The sequence below is a fragment of the Sinohyriopsis cumingii genome, chromosome 4 (assembly GCF_028554795.1).
Source record: "Sinohyriopsis cumingii isolate HCF-2022 chromosome 4, ASM2855479v2, whole genome shotgun sequence".
Lineage (NCBI taxonomy): Eukaryota > Metazoa > Mollusca > Bivalvia > Unionida > Unionidae > Sinohyriopsis > Sinohyriopsis cumingii.
The window spans coordinates 76,944,258-76,962,326 of NC_142964.1; the positions used below are offsets into that span (position 1 = coordinate 76,944,258).

At 36.7% G+C, this 18,069-nt stretch overlaps 1 protein-coding gene across 2 annotated transcripts in view; it reads right to left on the reverse strand.

Annotated features, from left to right (window-relative positions):
* Positions 1-3,521, reverse strand: part of LOC149801489 (myosin-IIIa-like) — a 122,015-nt gene extending 118,494 nt beyond the window's left edge. For both annotated transcript variants that reach the window (XM_089955655.1, XM_089955654.1), the window contains exon 1: positions 3,302-3,521. In XM_089955655.1, coding sequence (XP_089811781.1) covers positions 3,302-3,412 — 111 coding nt within the window. In that variant the 5' untranslated portion in view covers positions 3,413-3,521. The remainder of the gene's footprint in view (positions 1-3,301) is intronic.
* Positions 3,522-18,069: the final 14,548 nt, after the last annotated feature.

Here is an 18,069-nt window from a genome sequence, read left to right on the forward strand (position 1 = left end):
TGAATGATGTTAGCACCCACAAATGGTGTTTATGATCAGTTGTTGACATGATAATTGCAAAAGACAGATACATACTTACCGCTTGGCAACCAATTAAATGAACAAAAATAATTGTTCTCAAATCATTCTCAAAAGTCTGATTATCAGATAGTTTTAAGCACAAGATAATTTCTAAGTAAATACATAAAAAAGTGTTCACTAATCCTGCAGTTGTGAATAAAAATAAATCATTACAAACAGTCTAACTTTCATTATCTCTCTCTCCATCTTAAAAATCTAGCTACATGTATTTCCAAACCTGTTTCTACCTATCCATTTATATATCTACATACACATATATCTGCATGTATCTATATTTTTCAATGACTGTTATTATCAACATACATGTATAGTTTTAAGGTGCCAACAAAGATATATATAAAAAAGTTTAAATAACTGTAACACAGCTTCCATAAAATATACCATATTTTATCTTATCGTTTTACTCATGTTTGAATATCATGTTTCAGGGAAACTAAATCTTCCAAGGGAAAGTTCAAAGTTTTAGTCAGCTAGCCCTGCCTACAAGAGTGGTAACAAGAAAATTTTATTAATATCTTGCTCATTACAAAAAATCCAAGATTCTGAGAATATAAACCAATATTCATGTTTAAATTAAATCAGTTAAGACATGTGAACTCCATAGGTAAGTTCCCCAATAAAAAGTATGCGTTTTGGTGTAAAGAGTGTGGAAAAGGATAATGTAGGAAGGTCATTAAGTAAAAAATAATAATTTTTTTCACCATTACTTGTTTTATCCAACACACATTTACAGTTTCCTATCACCAGTATATTTTAAATTTTAAATTTACCAGATCCAACACAAAAAACATACACAGTCAATACTCATTTTTTGTTCTGTATATTATGTAAAAGGGACAGGGACATGAAAATATAGGGTAGTTCAGGTTACCACAACCATACATAATTATTATTTTTGCCGAACAAGCTATTTTTGATGGAATGATAATGGATGAAAGGCCCTGCCATAAGCTCACTTGGACTGGCTAGGTGAGCTAAAAACTGAAGCTCAGAATTTTAAAAAGTCACTGTAATCTTATCATGAATTATGTTATTTATTTATTTGTTTACCTTGCCATTACATAAAATTATATTTCTATTTCTGCAAAAGTTCATGTTTTATTTTGCATATATCACCTTCAAATAATGCACCCGGTGAATGAGAGTAGATAATCAACTGGTTCTATACATATTTATGTAAATTTGTCCAAAGTGATTCAAATTTCTAAATAAAACTATTGGGAGGTTGTTTTGAAAATTATACAACTTGTGTTCTTACATTTTCCATACTTATGTATAAAAAAAATCACTCAAAGCACCAATTATATAGTAAATCGGTTAAACCTACTGCACGATGCTTGATCTTTGCTATCAAAGCTGCACAATAATGGGATCTTTCTCATCTCTTATGATCCCCAAAACTTTTTCTGTCAAGCTTGTGGTTTTATCATATTTTTTAAATCAGAACTATTTTGTACTCATTCAAATCCAGCTGTGAACTGGCAAAAACTACATCAAAAATATATACAAATTTTGGATATTTGCCCTACCTGTTTTACCCTGTCCAAGTTCTGATAAACAAATTTTCCTACAATTACACTCACTGGAAAATTAAAGTACCTGGATTAGCATTTCTCTAAACAAAATCAGAAGAAACTTTTAAAATTTTGCCTCAAACGTCTGATGGACATTTTTGCTTTTATAGAAAAAGTCACACAAGTCATGTACGCATTCAAACTTTAAATATTGAAATTTGCACTTTAAGCTTTAATACTTAATGAGCTGAGGGTCTTAGGGGAGAATAGTATATTATACTGACTAACCCTCACCAAATAGTGTTTATTATTACATGTATTATTATTATTATTATTATTATTATTATTATACTATTTCAGTAACTGAAGTGTAAGCTTTAATTTAATTGGCTTTAAAATATCACTTAACAAAACAAAAGTAACCAGACATTCCAGACTAGACAGGAACTGATATACACCAACAGCTGGTTTATGTTACGTCTTCACTAAGGTTTAAGTTCTATGAGAAAAATTACTCTCAGTGCAGTCTTGTCTCCCCTTTCTAACTGTACTGGTCTTGTATTCAATAAATAGTACAGATCCCCTTCTGGAGTTATTTTTCAGTAACAATAACATTATGAATAATTGGTGTAATTTGTTAGGATTTTATTGCATATAGCTTTAAATGGCATTTTTTCACTTTATCTGGGTCCTGGTACATCCATATTCCTTTGGAAGGTTATTATTAACATGCCCAGAGAAATTCTTATGGCAAAATCAATGCTAAATCATGTGGATATTTTTGGACAAAGTTAACCTAAAGGTGTGATCCATTACAAACTGGATGGAATGTTGCACTCTGTGGTGTCACAATGAAAGCAGCATGCACTGAAAAGAAATTCTTACTACCGTGTTATTTGTTATGATAGACTTGACATACTCTTTTCCTGACCATTGTAAAAGACTGTAGCAATCAATATAACATTTTAAGGTGCACAGCATTCAACAGTTAGGACTGAATAGACTCTGGTTAAACTATTTTAGTATTAAATTTTCGAACAACAATTAAAATTTAATTTCAGTAAGTGCACCTAGAATCTAGATGTCCTGTGTATGACTATTACAATAAAACCAGGCATTCACGCAGGGCACAAAGTTTTGCAACTGAACCCTGTGATAACTTATACAGGATTCTACTTTAAACAGCATATGATACTACTGATTAAATGTCAGGTTTCAAATCTTTAATCTACAAATTCATCCATCTGAAACCATGAAACTGTATAGTGGAAACTAGATATCAAGCGCACAAGAGTTGCGCCCCTTCTATCTCAATAAAGTATCACAGGACTGCATCATTCGTCCAATTGTGGATACATTAAATTTGGTGACGTCATCAAAATCCGAGCTGGGTCAAACGACCCAAAGGGATACTGGCAGATTTCCCAGGAAGGAGGAGAGAAAGATGTGGTTTCAAAACCTTAAAAGCGATTTCATGACGGGCATCCAGTCCTACTGGTTATTTAAAATCCTCTTTGCAACTTGATTCTGCTTACTGCAGTCTACATGAATAGATTTCGATTTCGATAAACTTTACGATAAGCAGGTGGACCTATTTTGAACAATCTAGCACTTCATGTTTAAGAAGACATTGCTTCCTGGTTGCGGAGTACTGTCAAACTTGAACTATAAATAAATTGCAGGCTACTTACTGCAAGCATACTTACATAAATGTGGCCATTTCTATGACGAATTTTCAGTTCTTCTAATAGGATGGTCTCGTCTAACTTTGATAAGGTTGCTAAGTCCTCCACAGATCCAGGTGGTGGTCGGTCCATTTGTCCTGTCTATCTGTATAACTTTTCGTAGTGTTTTTTTATTCTACCTTTATCTAGATTGTGTATTGAAACAGTGAGCGCTTTCGTGATTAAGATCTGCGCGTGACTGGTCGACTATTCACGTAAGCAGGGTTGCTTTTTTTAGATGTAATATCATACAAAGAATGGAGTTCCGTGATTCTTGTTCTTTTTTTAAACTAGAAATGTGGGTTTGATACGGCTGGATGAGCTTTCATATCCTGAACAAACATACTTCAGACATACTGTTTTAAAATAAAACATATCGGTCATCGTCGACGTCACTCATGAGCTGAGTACCGATTGTATCGCTCTTGAAAGACAATTGTAGAGTACTAACTTCATATTCTACATAGCCCTATATGGAAGTAAATTGAAAATAAACTGTACTAAATTACAATTACATTCAGTCATCCATTCAATTTCATGTTGTTATTAATTGTATTCAGATCACATGTTGGTCCATCGACTGGAATACAAAGTGCGGGTAATTAATTACATTACAATTCGATTCAGCGCTACATCGTGTACACACTTTGAGTTCAGTAAACTCAATTAATTTAATAACTTGCGAAATGACGACTGTATGTGTCATTACTATTAAATTATATGAAAGAATTTCACTTAGAAAATCTCGTTTACTTGAATCGAAATAAATGTTCACTTCTTTGAACTTACGTATTTCATGTTAAATCAATGAATAAGTCATTCTGAATTAATCATACTAATAAAATACACCGGCACACCTTAAGGAATTTATAGTGGTTCGGAACAAAGTACAGCCTACTACAGTATATGTGTCACCTTCTGCCTGAATTCGTTAAAATTTACAATATTCCAAACGTAATGGGCATGCACTTATTTTAATTATAATAAGAATAATTGGACAAATAAAACATGCAAACTAGGGAATACACTTAGTAACTGAGAGAATCAGCTACTGATTGATATTAGGAAATTTTTATGGCTTAAAACAAATAATCGATTTTCCCAGCTCGTGAAAGAAATATATTAGACCAAGTCCTGAAGTCATTACCAGATAAAGTCTCGTACATTCATTCACATGGCTGATTTAGTGGTCATGATGGTATAGCTTGTACCACATGTGTGTGTGTGTGTGTGTGTGTGTGTGACCCAGGACTTGCGTCGTGTACCAATCTGTGTGGTTGTCATGAGTGAGCGAGTGAGTGATCAATCGCGGTGCATGATTCCCGTGCGTCAGGAGTATTAAAGTCACTTCGCCGCCAAACTAACAAAAAAATGCTTCAGGCATTCCTACTCTAGACTGGAGACGGACAACACCTCAAGCAGTGCGACTTGTGAAGAGCACTGGTCTTTCACGCTAGTGAAAGACAAGGGATTGAATATAATTTGGAAAATTATATTCGTTTCGAGTCTGGTAAGGGATAGTTAGTTTTTCTGTGATAAAATTATAAATGCCGGTGGGTGGGTTGTATACTGTGTATTGTATTCGTGTGGGTTATATTCTGTATTGTATTTGTCTTGTATTTTAAGTATGCGTTTTGTATTGTTTTAGGTTTACCTCGTACCATTTATAAATCCCACAATCGACGAGCTAGTCTTATTATTTCAACCCGAAACAAAAGGACAACTCACATCTAGGGCTCACCGTGGAACACTGGGATGGAGAAAAAATCGCATTTTACGGGTAAACCAGACCGAAGGGCTGCAACCAAGGGATCCCGAAAAGGGGTGGCATTGGAAAGTCAGCATACTGGAGGATGCTAACATGCGCTTCCAAGTGATTTAGTGTTCCTTTCTGGGCCCGAACAGGAAACTTATGCGCATACTTTCGGCTAGCTACGATGTCGTAGCCTCAGCTTGATTTTGTTGTGGTTGAGGCTACAAACTGATCCCATACCATGTAATGAAGCAAAAAAAAAAAAAAAAAATCATCACTAAAGTCAGAAAAACAAACAGTGTAGAAATCTACTACATAAGTATAATCATGTTGTGAAAGAAGTTTGGCTTATTTTGAATTTATTAAGCCATTACACGATAAAATGGCATGGTTACACTAGCCTCACCCTGTCCGCCATGACAGATAACGCGAGACTCTCGCCGTGACCCCTTTTTTAGGTAAGGCTTGCCAGACCATATTCGGATATTCTACGCTATCTTATTATCAATCAAGTGGCGAATAATCGCTTCTTGGTGGAATTTCAAAGTTGCCGATAAATTGTATTTACTTTTAATGTGCAGAATTTCTGATTCAAACGGCGCCAAAGTTTTACTACGATTTGTTTACGTTTCCAAATAAGGCGTCAATGTCCTTATATGGCACACAAACAAACGAGGCTGAGAACGGAATCAATCATTATTTGAACTAATATGGCGGACGATCTAAACGAAAACGTCGGCTAAAAAAGGTAAACGAGATTTTACAACTATTTCTACAATGATTTTCGATACTTCCGGTATTATATAAGAAGACTACTCAATTTATTGGATTATATGCAAGGATTATGTTCAAAGGGGTATTATTAGGCTAAAAGACCGCCGGGTGTGAATCATACCCGGCTTGCTCCATTAACACGTATATGTTCATGTTAGTACCCTGTCCACGAGGTAGGAGTAAGGGTCCTAATACACTGGACAACAAATTTTTACAAAAGTCATGTTACTGAAATAAAATTAGTCAATTCTTATCAATTTTTATGTGCTGAACACGAATATGACAGTCAAATTGCAAAATTGGCTCTAGTTTTTTTTGTAATCTGCAAGAAATTAATGTTTACATACCGAAATGCATTCCAATAGTAAAAGGTCAACTGTAATAGCCTACCTATAAAAAATCAAGTCATTGACTACATCTTAGATTTCTTCGCCTGTCTCTTGTACAGCTGTTCGGGAGCATCTCTGAGGAGTGTCCAGCAGTAGTCAGCCAGCATTGTAGTGGACCATTTTCCCTGGTATCTTTGTTCCATTGTTGCGATATCTTGATGAAAACGTTCGCCGTGTTCATCACTAACAATACCACAGTTGCTAGGAAAGAAATCCAAATGGGAATGAAGGAAGTGAATCTTTAGAGACATATTGCAGCCAAGTTTCTTATACTTCATCAACATGTCTTCTACTAGTTCCTTATAGTTTTCTGCCCTAACATTTCCGAGGAAGTTTGTAGAAACTAGGCGAAAAGCATTCCATGCTTGTTTCGCGTCACCTTCCAGCAAGTTGTTGAACCGGTCATCTTTGAAAAGCTCTCGAATCTGAGGACCCACAAAAACTCCCTCTTTAATCTTTGCTTCGCTGAGTCGAGGGAATTTTTCATGCAGGTATCGGAATGCTGGCAAAGTCCGGTCAATGGCTTTCACGAAGTTCTTCATCAAACCTAGTTTGATGTGAAGGGGTGGTAGCAAGATTTTCTGAGCCTCAACCAGAGCTGGGTGTTGGATATTCTTCTCTCCAATGGCTACATTCTGCCTGTGAGTCCATTCCTTCCTCATGTAGTGCATTTCCCTTGCTCGGCTATCCCACTCGCATAAGAAACACATGTATTTTGTATATCCTTGCTGCAGTCCCATTAAAAGGGCAACTACCTTCAAATCACCACAGAGGTGCCAGCTGTACTTGTTATACTCAATGGAATTCAGTAGCTGCCTTAAGTTATCGTATGTCTCTTTCATGTGGACAGCATACGCTACTGGAATAGATGGAAGAATGTTTCCATTGTGCAAAAGCACAGCCTTGAGACTCAGTTTCGAAGAGTCCACAAATAGTCTCCATTCTTGTGGGTCATGAGTGATTTTTAAAGCATTCATGAGGCCCTCAATATCGGAACAGAATATCAGATTACTTTCCTTTCTGAAGAAAGGCTCCAATTGCTGGTGGCGCTTTCGATATGCAGTAATTGTGACATCTTCTTCTAGAAGATTCCATTGTTGGAGTCTTGATCCTAGCAATTCTGCCTTGTTCTTTGATAAGTCCAAATCACGAATCAGGTCATTTAGTTCTTCCTGTGTTATTCTGTGTGGGGTTGATGATGCACCACAGTGAAAATCTGGATCACTGCATGCTGATGGACCAGGAGAAGAACAGGTCGACTCACCTTTGTCTTCGTCAGATGAATCAAGAGAATATTCTGCTGGAGGTTCTGGAATAGGAAGTCCCTCACCATGTGGAACTGGTCTCAATGCAGACGGAATGTTTGGGTAGACTATTCTCGACTTCTTTCGCTTCGTTATTCCGCCGGAAAGAGGAGGAACCAAGCAGAAGTAACAGTCATTTAGGTGGTTGCTTGGCTCTCTCCATACCACTGGGACTGCAAACGGCATTGATGACCTTTTGCAATTCAACCACTGTGAAAGCTGTGTTGTACATGTAGCACAGCATATATGCGGAGCCCAAGGCTTGTCTTGGTCACCAACCTTGCATCCGAAGTAAAGATGATATGCCTTCTTCACTTGAGAATTGATACTTTTCTTCTGGTTGGCAAATGTCACTTCCCCACAAATATAGCAAAAATTGTCCGCGGTATTAACACACTTTCGAGGCATTACTGTTCTTTATTGTACGTAAATGGATAAAATAATAAGTTTTATGTAACAGTAGCTTGAACTGTCTCGCACAACGTCTAAAATATTTTAAATGCTGAACCTATCTGATTGGGCTTTATATAGTACACTGCTTACGTCAGCTTCAGCAGCTGCCTGGCATTAGTATAATAGGCCTACACATGTATAGTACACTGCTGACGTCAACTTACTTCAGCAGCCGCATGGCATTAGTATTGCATTGCATCAGAAAATGATGCAATCAACTGTGGATGATGTGAGCATGATGGTATTATGCAATGTTACATCATTATTCCGGATGTTGCTGCAGTCCTACTGGAGAAATTTACACAGTGAAACATAGAAAATGAGGTATATGAATATCTTCAAAACTAGAGCCAATACAAATTTTTCACGGTTATATTCGTGTTCGGCACACCAAAATACTACAGATTAGGGCCTTTTCAAGTCAGTAATGATTTCACTGTTGACCAGTGATATTAGTATTAACTTTCGGCGTCCGTAATATTTCTCGGGAGCTCTGACATTAAGATGACATCACGGAAAGTCGAGACCATTATCATAACAGCTGATGGACATTTAACTGTGTATATATAACTGTGTATATATAGGACGAGGAGTAATGCGTGTTCTGTGTTATGTTATTTGTTAAGTTCGTGTTATGGTTTCGTAAGGAAGGATTCTTGGATTTAGAAATGCTGTAAGTGTTATTTTCCATACAATTTTGTTGGTTTATTCAATACATCATTTATCGTTTGCACGTAATGGTCATGACGTTCTAACTCTAGTTGCGCTTATGGGCAACATTGCATGGACGGTCTATCCGTTTAGTTCGACACGTGGTAGCAGCACGGTTTGACCCACTTGTTAGATGAGACAATGAAATGGGTGTGAAATCGACGTTAAGGTCATTGTTATGAATTCGACCTAGCTGACATATTAGCAGATGCAACGACTTGCTTGTTGCCTAAAAATAATTCTGCGTTGATTTAATGGACATTACAATGACATTTATGGTATCACGGTACCAATTGTTTTTCCATATACCGCAATGCTAATGTTTTGTGAAATAAATATACTTTCTGTCCTACTTGGGCATGCATGTCACACACTGTCATATAGAACAATGCTAGATTGTCAATTTGTCAATGACATAACCAGGTACTCCATTGCATTTAAGAGAGATAACTCTACTGGAACTAGACAGGGGTAAGAGTTATCTAGTCACAACAAGCACATTTTCAGCCATGTGTACCATATTTTAAAAAAAATCATAAAAAATACAAAATATGATCTAGATAGAAATTAACACAAACTCACATGTTGCCAAGAGGCTCAACTTTTTTTTAAGCCAAACAGAAAGTACAACTCTTACATAATGCACCAATCACAGCTAGTGTTGTTCTTTTAATTCTGAATACAATGTTCCATACACCTTAAGCTCCGCCCACCTGGACTTGCGCAATTGGTACCGTTATACCTTATAGCAATTACCATGATTATTCATATGTTTACATTCTTTTTATATTACTGATAGAGGGTAGGACAATTTCGTTTGTTGCGAAATGTACATGTTGGTGTGAATTGTAATTAGTTTATCTGACCGCCACATATAAGATGGTTTTATAGATCTCTACGTGAGGTGTTATTGACTTGACAAGACAGTTCTCTGACCTCCTTATCTAACGTACCACCATGCTTTAAACCCCACTCACAACCTTTTACAGCGTTTCGACGCCCGAGTGAAAGTCGCAGAAAGCTAAGTGATAGTACTGTTTACATTTGTATTTTTGTTTTCGGTTATATATGTATATCCCATTATGTGTTTGTTACATGTATAAGCTCGCGCTTGATATTTTCACGCGTGCGAGACGGTTTTTAAGCAGCCATTTAGAGTTGCCAGCGTAGTTCGATACCTAAACTAATTTAAAGACGTAGGCCTTTATTGATTTTTTTTAACGTTGGTAAATATTTTTTTCTGAATCGTGGTTATACAACCGATCGCTTTCGTACAATTTGTCTGCAGTTGTTTGATATACGCGCGATTTTTCTCAGGGTTCTTTTCGTGATGGCTACAAGTAAGAACCCTATGACAAATGAGGAAATGATACAGGCATTAAATGTTAGCAGGTATGTGGTAATGCCCATCGGGACCCTACTTAAACCCATTGTAACCCAAGCCAAATCTGATATGCCTCCGTCTACCCCTTTGTCGCAAAGCACTCCAATTGCAGGAATTGAGAGGTGCTCGCTCATGCGGTTTGGAAAACGGAGTGTGGACATCAAGTCCAAGGTTCAAGTAGGTGCTTCAGCACTATTTGGTGGTTCCCAGGGTACTTCTTCCGCGGCCAACGATACCCCCACCCCACCCACTTCCGCTGTAGTACCTAAGATCCCTTTCTTTTCGGGGGATGATCCAACACAGAAAGGTGACGTTACATATTACGAATGGAGATTCGAGTTAAAATGTCTTATACCTGAATATTCCCCAACGATCATGACTCGGGCTATAAGACGGTCTCTACGGGGCAGGGCGAAACATACCGTTATAGCATTAGGCGAGAAAGCATCTACTGAAGCCGTCTTGAGATGCCTAGATACTGCCTTTGGAGATTTGTCGACTCAAGGCATGATTATGCAAGAGTTTTTCAACTCTTTCCAGAGTGAAGGGGAATCTGTGACTTAACTTTGGTTGCAGGCTGGAGACAGTCTCCAAACTGCGATCGAAGCGGGCCATATCAGAGAAGAGGATAAGGATGGCCTCCTCAGACAGAAGTTTTGGTCTTCACTAAGAAGTGAACACCTCGAGCAAGAGCCATACTAAGAACAAGGCCCAGTACGATGAAAAGGTCCGCGAGTCCAAACTTGAAGTAGGGGACCGAGTCTTAGTGCGCAACGTTGGACTGAAAGGGAAACAGAAATTAGCCGACAAGTGGTCCAGGGATGTATATCAGGTGATATTAATCCCCAGTTTAGATATACCTGTGTACAAGGTAAGGAGGGTCGAGGGTTCGAAATCCACGCGCACATTGCATCGTAATATGCTTTTGCCCTTCGATTACCTTTCATGTGTTCCAGTCCCCATGAAACAAGTTCAGAAGAAACCTGGTGTACCAAACGCTACCCCTTTGGAGTCGAGCTTTGAATCTTCGAGTTCTGACTCGGATTCGTACTGATATGTTATACCACAAAGACGACCGGTGGGGGGGGGGGGGCAGGAAGGATAGTGTTCAGTTCCGTGAACACTCTACACGAACTGCCCCTGTTAATAGATCACCATCTATTATCGATCCCCATATTAGCCAGACTATTGAAAGCGTAAACTTTCAAACAAGTAGGTCTAGGCAATATGGCAGTAGTTTAAGTGAACCCACGAGTCATTTTTCTACTCCCTTTCGTGTCTCACATGAGAGTACTGAGTTCGGTTCCCCAGAGATATTTGCCGAAAGGTCAGTTCAAACCCCGACCATCTTAGAGGGAGACCCGGACCGCCAGTTTGTGGTGTTGATCCTAAGCCCACTGGCGCCACAGGTGTCACAACATAAGACTCAGGCCAGTAACCGTTGAGGCGTTCAACCATAGACCGAAAATCACCCGACCGGCTAGGTCAGTGGGTATATTAGCAAACTGTTTACTACGTGTGAATTACTGAGATCGAGATCACATGCCTGTTTTTATTTGCAGTTGATAGCTGGAGCGATGCAGAAGAGCCCCTTTCATGTAAATGAAGTACTGCAATGTAAATTAAATACAGCAAGGTATTTGACGATTCCATTTTTATTTTAAATGATTAGTTGTAGTCCCTATTTCAGGGTTTTGTTTTATCTGCAGGGAGAATAAATTAGTTAAGCTCTGTATTTGTAATCATTTCAGTGGTATGATCGTTTTTTTTTTATTGGTTTCCAAAAGACTCGAAGGATAGTTCCAAACGATTGTTATTGTACTTTTTACGCGGCAAATACAAATTTGCTAAATGTCAGGAGACATTTACATTTAGGGAGGGAGTATGTGACCAAGGACTTGCGTCGTGTACCATTGTGCGTGGTTGTCATGATTGAGCGAGCGAGTGAGTGAGTGATCGATCGCGGTGCATGATTCCCGTGCGTCAGGAGTATTAAAATCACTTCCCCGCCAAACTAACAAAAAAACAAAAACAAACTTCAGGCATTCCTACTCTAGGCTGGAGACGGACAACACCTCAGGCAGTGCGACTTGTGAAGAGCAATTGTCTTTCACGCAAGTGAAAGACAAGGGATTGAATATAATTTGGAAAATTATATTCCTTTCGCAGCCTCGAATTTTTTTGTAATGGAGCACAAAAAAAATCATCACTAAAGTCAGAAAAACAGTGTACAAATCTACTACATAAGGGATAATTAGTTTTTCTGTGATAAAATTATAAATGCCGGTGGGTGGGTTGTATACTGTGTATTGTATTTGTGTCGGTTATATTCTATATTGTATTTGTCTTGTATTCTTAGTATGCGTTTTGTATTGTTTTAGGTTTACCTCGTACCATTTATAAATCCCACAATCGACGAGCTAGTCTTGTTATTTCAACCCGAAACAAAAGGACAGATAGCTCACACACACACACACACACACACACACACACACACACACACATATATATATATATATATATATATATATATATATATATATATATATATATATATATATATATATATATATATATACATAATGTATCTCCCCTCCAAATAAAAATTCGAAAATTATTTTTGTTTAGCAAAGGAAATTTTGTTGCAATGAAGCTAAAGCCTTTAGAAAATTCAAACATTTAACGGTCTTGCAAATAGGAGATATTTATGTAAACTGCAAAATGATAGAATCTCCTCTAACTTCTACATTTTAAATAAATGCTCCTTGATCAGTTGCGTCAGTGTTCTAGATTACAAAGTTTTAAAAAAAACTAGTTCGGAGAAGAAACAAAACTGGACCTAGAAGCAAAGCGTACCGGCAGTGAAAAAATAGAACAAAATGGAAACAGAATCTGAATTTTGAGAAAATATTAAATATTCACAAAGCAACTACCTCAGCATGATTGGAAACAAAACCTCAGATTCGAAATCATTATGGAAATACGCCAGCAGCTATAAAAAATTAAAAAAATAAAAATCCCAAAGTATTTCTCCAATTAAGACGGATACCAAATTGGTACAAAAAGATTTTTAAAAAATTACTGAACATGCCATTGTCCAGTGTTTTTAACCACTTCATTGGCATGACTTCACCATACATATTTCTAAAATTACTAAAAATGAATAGTATAGAAATAACATGTTTAGGAATTCACAAGTTGCTTCGTGGTTTAAACTTATGAAAACGTAATGGCTATATATCCAAATACGCTTAAGGAACTATCTTCTGAGTTTACACGATTGCTTATACGCGTCTTTCAACAGTCTTTGGACATTTGCAATAGCCCAAAAGATTGGTCTATAGCAAATATATGCCCACTATTTAATTTTTTTATATATAATTAAAAAAAAATATTGATCTCGAAATGTCCAGCAATTACCGCCCAATATCAGTTCACTAATATCGTGAAGCACTTGGATGATTTTTCTATCATATCAGATAAATAACACGCCATCGGGAAAGTGCACAGTCGCGAAATGTAAGTGTATTGTATTAGTCATGATTGGGCTAAACTTTAAGACAAAGGTGGCCAATCGGACATTTCTGTATTCGAGTTCAAGGAAGCTTTTGACAATGTCTCCTGTTAGCTGCTAAAGAGGAAACCATTTCATTATGGAACTGCAGGCAAAACTATTCGTTGGATAGCCTTTTTCTAATTTTTACCAACATCAATGAGTGCTTGTAGATGATTGCAAATCTGATAGGTCTAAAATAGTTTCCGGAGTAACTCAAGGCAGAGTACTTGGACCAGTGCTCTTCTCCTTGCATATCAATGACATCGTTATTGATTTTGACCTGGGTTGATGCTGCTTTCCATGCATGTGTCAGCAGTTCAAATCCTTGGTCGACAGCCGCTGAATATACAGGTGTTCTGTTCTGAGAGAGATTAATACTGAACAAAAGTGAGTTTTTGCAATTTAATGCAAAAAAATCAATATAAGACGGGTTATACTTACCGTCTGGATATAAAAGTTCGACAAAAAAAAATTATTACTTGCGTGCGACCCTATAGTCCAACTGAATTACTAAGTTGACTCTCCAACACAAATCGTGTCTTCACACAATTGTTCTCCGCCACCAGTAATGTCAGAAAGAAAGAAAAAAAAAACTGAGATAAAATCGTTGGTTTAGATCTCGACTAGATCGATGTATCTGTTACCATAACAAAATTTTTATTCTTATGGTCGGTATTGGGGACATGTATGGCTATATGCGGTTGTCTTTGGGGAGGTAGGCCAAATGTGGTTAGCGTCAAGAAACCTTTTTCTGAACTCATGGATTTGGCAAATGTGTAAACTCTTCAGTCCGAAGGATCAAGACCATGGTACGTGGAGTATTTCAAATTTTATCCATGATCTGGTAGTTTTAAAACAATCTTCTTATTATTTAAGGGGTATGTAAACACTGTGGAAATCCCAAAGGTAAGAAAAGGCAGGTATGGGCTACAATCTTTTGGGTATGCAAGAGCACAACTTTGATATTATCTCCCAAGAAATATACGAATACACCCTTCAGATATTAAATTGTTTAAATTCCTCTTAAAGACCTTATAGTGTGAATGCTCCACATGTAAACACAAGTTTCTGCTGTTACCTTAATCAGCTGCATGTTTAGCATGTTATTTTATAGTCTTGCTTATATGTTTGTAGTAGAAAATTCCGGATTTATTTAACTTAAAACGACAGACTCTTAAAGAAGTACCAATGTTCTGAAACTGACACGGAACATAGTACAGATTGAAAAGCGCGGGAGGAACTTAAAAATTAAAAACAAAATACCCCAAAATTAAAATGTACACAAATAATAATTTTAAAAACAGTTATGAATAAAATTAAGATTTTTAAAATATTGTAAATTTGAAAATTTGTAAGAAAATAATTAAAATGAAATATTATTTAAAAAATTAAAATGAACAATTTAAACAGAATTACAAGTTAAACTGTAATAAATCAGAAAGTATTTGGAAACAAAAATATTTACAAATAAATTACAGTAAGTAAATATTGCTAAGCAATTTTAAAATATGTAAAAGTAAATTTTAAAACTTTTGTCAAGAATTAAATGAATTCCAAAATATATCCCCCTATATCCCCTTCCACAAATCTATAAAATAAAGCCAAATTTAAGAACAAAATATTTTAAACAAAGCTGCTGCTGCTGCTGCTGATGATGATGATGAAAATAAATTTAAGTCGCCCATGCACTGAGTGTTTTTGCGACTGGTTAAGTCTCGAATGTCGAGATTTTCAATTAGTCAGACTGTAAGAATGGTGCCACTACAGTCCGTGTTTATGTGTGAGTGTCACACTTCTTGATTAGTCTGTCTGGACGGGGCAAGGTGGAAAGGAATCCAAGAACGCGCTCAAACCCAAACAAACAATACCAATCCGCCAACTAATAAGTGTTTTATTGAGTTAAATTAGTTTTCCCAATTATATTTAATACCAGTTATTCACAACTAATTGAAAGAAGTTATGAATTCAGCTCTCAATTAAATTTAATCTCTCATGTTTAGATTAGAATTCAATCCGAGTTTTTAACTACCAATCAAATATGAGTTTATACATTGGACACTATCAAGTTGTAAAACCAGCCGAAGAATTCAACCTCCAGTCAGATGCAGCCTTTCATAATTACTACGTTCGAGTTTGCCCAAGTAGAAAAACTAACCAACGGTTTTAACTTCCAATCAAATTTGGGTTTACATACCTGCCACGACTAAGTAAGAGTACGGTCAGAAAAATTCAACTGTCAATCAGATTTAGTTTTAAAACTAAATACACCGAGCATATTACACTAACAGCCCTAAAACGCCAGGACGTATTATCATTTCAAATCAAGTCCAGTTTTACTAGTGGACATTAAATAAATCCAATAATGTGTAAGCCACCTGTGCAATTCTGTCAAATTGTTCGAGTTTCGGAAGTTTCGAAATCTATCTTCAGCGAAACAGACTGTCGATTAATAATAGCTTGTGTTCATTTTTAAACTTGTCCCGGCGATAAGTTCACTTCGCGTATAACATTTAATTTTGTTTTTCCTTTTTTTCTGATAAAATTTGTACCGCAGTCATTCCACCGCTTGTTAGGGGATCAATATATTCCGCCGCTTTGCTGTACATTTTAAGCACAGAGGACCTATAAGCTCGAGATACGTTTATGTTAGATAATGTTTAAAAATTACATTCAATTGCTTGATCGCGATACTGCTTAGAATTGATTATGACAAATATTCGTCTGACATCTGGACGATCAAATACAAAATTGTTTTCAAGTTAATTTTTACATCTATCCTGTTGTTGAAACACAATAAATAACTGCCTTGGTAACTGCTCGCTTGGCGCTGTTGTTTTCCGCTCTATGTTATTCATCGAATTTGGAATTGCGGTTTGTTAAACTTTGTTCTGCATAAAATACGCATTTTGTGAATGCTGTTAACATCCTCTCAAGTTCTGTTGATTTATCTATCGAAGGAACGACACGTGGCATCGACAACGCCAATCTAGAAATTTCAAACTGAAAATTATTAGCAGCATCAAGAGTATCAGCAGCAGCAGTTCTCATCAGACAATCGATATGGTCAGCTCAGTCAAGTTTAAGTGTATGTTTGATACCAGGAAATACATTACTTTAGTATCTGCAAAATCCGAATAGTGTGCTAAGCGGAAGCATCATAGTTATTTGATTTGAATTTTTGTAAATTTTCTTCGTTTAACGTAACCTTTGTGTAAGAATGAACCCTTTTATTATTTCATTTATGATTATTAACATTGCAGTTCCATCAACTGTGGCTCCGGGTGGGTAATTCCAAAAATATTACACACGAGAGTCAACGAGGTTCTTAGAGCAGCTTCATCTGCAGCTGGTGTAATAATTCCAATCTCGGCAGCGTTATCAAAAAGTTCTAACCAAACTAAATTATCACCAACGTTAGCTGTATCAGGAATTTTACCGTAATAAATAAACTCATTTGAAATAGAATTTCCATCTCCAGTATATTTTGACCACATCGTAATTGTTGAAACCGATCTCGAGAAATCGTCGCTGAACGAAACTACTTTAAGAATAGTACATGCAGTTGGTAAGTGCATATAGATATCTTCTACGGTTTGATTATCTAGTTGATATCTGGCGCTTCTAAATAAACTCCAACCGTTATTAACAAGTGTCACATGTGTATCAGCAGCTACATTTCCACCTCCTGCTGTTATATTACCTCGTACTTAAAGTATGGCTTTATCTGGTAGCAGAAACACGTCATAGCCTCTTGTGTTAAAAGTTCGTATGCCTATTTTGTTAGGTTCCTTTGAATTTTCATCGAGATGTTCAACGTATTCAAATCCTGTTGTTGAGTTATCTGTTGGTATTTCCTCGGTCAGGTCAAGGTAATTTTTATAGACATTTGTTATTAGTAATTGTTTGACCAAATCGTGAACCGCGCTGCGGATTGAGGTTGCAAGGCAACCCAAAAGAACGCATCAATATCTGTCGAGTGCTAGCACTCCGATGTCTAGTTTTAGTGACTAATTTTCTAATAATTTCTTCGCCTGGCGGAGACAGCAATTTATTTATCGCTTTTATCATAGCTCTTATGTTGATGATATTTCAGAAATTACTAGCTTTACATCCATATCGCTTGTGATAGGTGCACTCGTTGGTCCGCCTTTCATTTTATCAGCAATCTTCTGTCCAACAGCTGCACCTACTGCAGATGAGGCCCCTATGGCCAAATCTTTAGATGCGTCTAAGGTGATATGTTCTTCTTTTTTTTTTTTTGCAATTCCATGTATATTTCCGACTATTTTAGGGAATATATTTCCAAACAAACCTCCTAAAATTTGTCTACAATAAATTTTTCGTTCTTTCATTTTGTTATAAACAACTGTCGGATAAAATGTATTGTGACCAGTTAACTCACTGACCACAGGTGCAGATAATGTTA